The following is a 5,855-nucleotide window of genomic DNA, read 5'->3' on the forward strand; positions in this document are numbered from 1 at the left end:
CTAACCTATTGCACCACCAGGGAGATCCTGATCCCTCTGGTTTTAACCACCTTTTCATATTATTTGAGAAAAATGTCCAAATCATGTTTTAGTGATCTCTGAAATACTTCAGAATTTTTTTAAATACATTTTTCTCTCCTTTTTTTTCTGATTATGAAGGTAATACATGCTCATTACAGAAACATTATAATATGCAAAATGGGAAAAAATTTAAATTATCCATAATCACTACCTAGAGCTACCCACTGATATTTGGCCTGCGTCCTTCAGGTGTTTTTTCTACACACAGGTGCACGTGTGCAGTAATCATGCCACATACTGGTAGGATGTACACTCACTATGCAGAATGCCTTATAACCTGTTCTTTTTGAAGGCATTGTATTGTAAATATTTTCTTGTGATGGTGAATACATTTCTGTATAACATTTGCCTGTACTCCACCCTTTAAGCACACCCTAATTCTATTGGGCCACTGTTGATGGATATCCAGTTTGTGTGGCTTCCCCTTAATTTTAGAAATCTACAAGTAATATCCCTATGGCCATGCTTTACACAGAGAAGGAATAGAAAGCTCTGGATTATATGGGTTAATCTGATTGCCTTTTCAGGCAAAGACTTTTCTGTTTTTACTTACAACTTCTCTTTTTTTAAATCATCATATAGGCACAGATGCGGCTTGTATGTAATGTGAGGTAGAAGAAAAATGAAAAGAAAACTGAAAAGTGAACTTTGGTACTTATGGAAATAATACTATGTTTCTCCAAGTAATAAGAAATTTCAGCACTTTGAAATAGCAAAATCTCAGCAGGAAATTGTGCAGACCTTCTCCAAGACATTGCCCAAGGGACATAAGGAAATTCTCGAAATAATCCAAAGGCTTCTGGGAGTATATGCTGCCTTGGACTTAATGTAACTTTTGTACAGTCCTCAGAGTGTCTTGTCAGGCCAACCCAGTGAGGAAAGCCCAGGACATCTGCAGGGGATGATGACAAGGCAGCCAGAGGCCCAGAAGTTCCCTCAGCCCCTCTCAATCGGTCTTCGCCCAAAAACTGACTGTGGTTTTTTCTTTCTCTGGTTTTTCACAGTATGCAACCAACTGTACAATGGTAACCTACAATACGAGCTCTGGAAACGTAACCCATGAAAAGGTAAGGTTTTTAAAATGATCACTTGTAAAAAATACTTACAAAGCAGCAGTGTTTTTCTCAGCAGGGTTGAAATCTCTGGGGCTTGAGGGGACTGTTTGAAGCCCCCATGTTAGAATTTCTCCCTTGGTTATTTACCAACATAGCCCAAAGCTAGAGTATTATAGCGCTGTAATCTTCAGCAGATTCATTGATGGAAACTAAAGCCCCTTTCTTTAGAAATAGATTATCACACCCCCTCCTGCTACCTCAGAATATAAATATTCTGACTCCAACACATAGAACTGGTTTTAGGGACTTTCCTCTCCATAGATATTGTTTATTCACACTTTTTGTTTATTTGTTTGTTTGTTTATTTGAGTACCTATTGTGTCAGATTATGGGCTGGATGCCAGCCTTCCTGAGAGAGCTGGAGGAGTGAGGGACCCCACAGCTTGTTCATTCCAGCCCAGCCACAGAACTTTCCCCAGGAGGAAGGAAGTATGTCACCCTTCCTCCACACCCACACTTACGCCACTCCATCTCCAGGGCTGAGGGGCTCTGAGTTCTACTAACCACTCCTTGATTGAAGAAAAAAAGTCCCATTTTTCAAAACTTGAAAGCTACTAATTTAGTTGAATTCACTTCATACTAAGGCTGAATAACCTGAAGCTCAAGCAGATATTTGATATCAGAGCTGTGACTTGAGCTCAGATGTACTGTGAAAATATGGGTTTTTTCCCCCATATTAACATGTTTTCCTGCCCAGAATTTCATCATGTTTTGATGGACAAAGATGTTTCTCTAATGCATGCTTGCAGTAGTGAGATTTAGCGTTGCCAGAAACAATAAAGGCTATAGTCTATCTATACAGTTTAAACCAGCGATTTAAAAAAAATCCCAAAAATATTCAAGTTGATCCTGAAAATCTTTTGTGAAATCTGTCAGCCATGATATTATCTAGCCACAAAGAATTTGTTCACATTTAGGAAACACCGTCAACTCTTGATCTAAAGGAGCTTTTCACTGACCAGCTTGTCTTTTAAAAGCAGCCCTTTGACGTGATTGTCCAACCTCTGCTAGAATATACTCAGAGACAGGGAGCTCACTACCTCATGATTCAACCTGTGCCAGACTTGAACAGCTTTTGAGTTAGCAACTAGATGAATTCTTGTTTGTTGACTTTCACATTCTTGAACTCCATCTCTCCTTCAGCTTCCTATACTTTGTGAAATCACTGAAGGTTAAACAAACTAGGAACCTTTTCTCACCCTGGATGGTGTTTTCATCTGGTGGGGCAGAAATGCACCTCTGTTCTCACTCATCTGTTGTAACCCCAGTCTGTCTGTGCTCTCTGATCCTGCAGCTCCCCTTTGGAACTGAGATCGAAGGAATGAACATCTTAGGACTGGTTTTTTTTGCCTTGATGTTGGGAGTGGCCCTAAAGAAACTGGGCTCCGAAGGAGAAGAGCTCATCCGCTTCTTCAACAGCCTCAACGAGGCAACAATGGTGCTGGTGTCGTGGATTATGTGGTGAGTGTCTCCTCACTGCCGCTCACTCCCTCTCTTGCTCCCCTCTGGCTTTTCCTGCCATTCGAAAAGTGTGCCCTGCTGTGTCACCACCTGGCCCAGTGCTTCTATGTGGTTGATACTCCTCAGCCAATCGGTACAGAGATAGAAAAGGCAGAGGCAGTTTCTCCTGATTTCAGCACCTCAGATAATCAGGCACAGGCCATAGTCACCTCCCTTGGTGACTAAAGTGACCCCTTTGGTCCTGTTATCATTGATCTATTTACAGTTCTTCCCATCACCCCATATCGTTATTATATCATCTCACAGGGCAGAAGATTCCCATCAGACTGCTATCCGCTGCATAAATAAGTCTCATTTATCTTAAAATGATAGATAGACTTCAAGCTCCAATCAGGCCACTTACCATAAAGTAGTTCACCACAGGAGTTCCAGTCCGTCTTCACCCAATGCATATATAAATTTGGAAGTTTTTTTTTTCTCTCTCTCTTTGCACATAAAGCTTTCTTTTTAATAGCAATGAAGGGATAAATTATTCAAAATCGACTATTAGATTGATTTCCTGCTAAAAGATAAAAATTTGGCCAGGTCCCTCAAAGTAACTTTCCAGAAATAAAACCAATTCCAACCAATTCCAGTGCTAATCCCTCGTAAGGTTTGTTTTTTTTAAATTGTATATAATACCTTATAAATTTTACCCTTTTGTTTTACTAAAGCCAAACTTTGTGTGTCTTAGCTTCCACCCATTTGTTGTTGAGAAACTACTTCATCCACTTATGCACAAAGCATTTTCCTCATTGTTGACCCTGAAGTCTCCCAGAACCTCTCTCTCTCTTAAATGGTATTGGCATGGCAGCTGGGCGAATAACCTGGGATTTAGGAGGAAAGTTTCAAATTAAGTGGGAGGTTAAGTTCAGAACCTCCACTGGAGGGGTTTATCTTATTCAAGAAAATTTTCTTGCTCAACAAAGAATTCCAGACTTTGTCGTTGCAAATATGACACTTCATTTGACTGGTTGTTCTGGGAAGAGAAATATTCTCATGAAGGAAAAAGTATTTTCATTACATGTCAAGTTCTTTCCCTGACTTTTTTTTTTTTTTTAATCTAAATCTCTAATGAAACACTGTGCAAGAAAGTGATGTTTCTATGTTAGGATATTTGTTTGGATCTGAAAACCAATTTACAGTCACTTCTTCAATGTCATGTCCTTATTGCACAGACAGGTGTTGGGAAGGCACAGCAACTGAGGGTCTAAGTACAGTGGAGGACCTGTGGTTCGGAAAGTGCTTGTCACACAGGACTAGGGCTCAAAATGCCTCTGGCTAATGGATCCCCAAAAAGCATAGGGATTTTCCGTAGTAGCTCTTTTGCTTTTTTCCTTCATAGGTTTCCTACACTAATATCAAAGCGCCTGCCTACCCTGCACTATATCCAGAACTGACTTCCTGATGGAGTAAATACAGGGTCAACATATTTGGCAGCCCCAAAGTGCCAACCCATGCATTAAACTGTTCAGGGAGGAAGGAAGAAAAATAAGGGTATCCTCTAGAAGAAAAATAAGGGTATCCTCTAGAAGAAAATACAGGATTAGGGAAAAATCTTCCTAAGCAAAATACAAAAAAGTAAAAGGCATAAAAAGATGCTTAGTTTGACATTACCAATATATTATAAAACATTTGCATGCAATATATGCCTTGAGGAAGGTCAAAAGATAATACACTTATTGAAAAAATTAGTATCTGTTTACATATACTGTGTGTTCATCTAATGATGGGAGCATCAAAGTGTCTATATCCAAAGAAATATTACCAGTTCACGCAACAAGATTTATAGGAAAATTAAGAATGGTACTTCAAAGCTTTTTTAACCATTTGATATTGTTGCATCAGTCAAGCACCTGAGCGTTTTTCTTATATATTGTTTTTTATTGTCTTTTAGAAGAATATTGGTCCATAATCAACTAGAGAGAAATAGATTTGTCTCTTACTTAAGACCATTTGAGAAGCACTAGTGCAAAGAGCTGTGATTACTGAAAAAGAAAACAGACTGAGTATTAGAAAACAGACTGTGAGCAGGCATTTCATAGAAGAGGAACCCCATAAGGCCAGGAAGCATTTTAAGGGATGCCCAGCTGAACAGAAATCAGGAAAATGACAAGCCTCGTTTTATCAGACATCGACAGGTGAGGGTGGGTTTCTGGCTCTATGGACACTTTGGCTGGATCACTCTTTGCTGTGGGGGCTGCCATCCCTGGCCTCCTGCCATTAGATGCCAGTGAAGTCCCCTTCCCCTTCCCCCTCAAAAAGGGAACATAGTTTATTTAAGTTAGATTTGATTTAAATTTAAACCAAAATTATCTCCAGGCCTTACCAAAGGTAAAATCACCCATGGTTAAGAACCACTGGAACAGGTAAAGGCTTATTCTCCTAGAATGCAGGTAGAATGTGAATTGGAATAGTTCCATTAGAGAACAGTTCTTGATATCTACCAAAGTTTCACTTATGCCCACCCCTAACTTCTCAGTGTCTCTACCCAGAGAGCACAGGCTGGGGCACAGAGAGCCTGTTTGCAACGTTTCCAATGATGAAAACCTGGAAGCGATTTAAGGCCCCATCAGAAGAGCAGTGGCAAATTGACCTTTAGTGCTTTGTTCTGAGGATGATAATCAGAAAGAATGAGATAAAGAGGGAAATAACTCATGTTTGTCACAAAAGCGAAGGACAAGCCCAGTGGTGCGTGCGTGCGTGCGTGCGTGTGTGTGTGTGTGTGTGTGTGTGTGTGTGTGTGTAGTGGATTATCACTCAGCCTGAAGGATGAAATCTGACACCTCTGACACCTGCTGCCACCTCAGGGATGAAGCACAGACCTCACTCAGTGAGACCAAAGGATAGATGTGTGATTCTGCTGATAAGCAACTTAAGCAGTTAACTTCACATCTTCAGAAGGGAGAAGATGAGGTGGCCATGGGGGGGGGGGGTGGAGAAGGAGGAGGGGAGAAAAGGGCGATTGTCTGAGGAGCATAGTTTCAGTATGAGGTGAGGGCAAGATAGATTTCTTTGTATCGATAAGAAAAATCTCAAACAACCTGGCATTAAAAATAAATCCAAGGAACTCTCCTGCACTGCTGGTGGGAATGCAAACTAGTACAACCACCATGGAAAACTGTTTGGAGGTTCCTCAAACTGCTAAACATGGAGCTT

The 5,855-nt window shown here is 40.5% G+C and overlaps 1 protein-coding gene across 1 annotated transcript in view; it reads left to right on the plus strand.

The window, feature by feature from the left end:
* The window catches only part of SLC1A4 (solute carrier family 1 (glutamate/neutral amino acid transporter), member 4), a 27,913-nt gene that overhangs the window by 12,190 nt on the left and 9,868 nt on the right, over positions 1-5,855 (plus strand). Inside the window, exons 3-4 of the mRNA XM_004691453.2 lie at positions 1,086-1,148; positions 2,491-2,657. Of these exons, the coding sequence (XP_004691510.2) occupies positions 1,086-1,148; positions 2,491-2,657 (230 nt within the window). The remainder of the gene's footprint in view (positions 1-1,085; positions 1,149-2,490; positions 2,658-5,855) is intronic.

This window comes from Condylura cristata, unplaced genomic scaffold (assembly GCF_000260355.1).
Source record: "Condylura cristata isolate star-nosed mole 26May11 unplaced genomic scaffold, ConCri1.0 scaffold00031, whole genome shotgun sequence".
In the NCBI taxonomy this organism is placed as follows: Eukaryota; Metazoa; Chordata; class Mammalia; order Eulipotyphla; family Talpidae; genus Condylura; species Condylura cristata.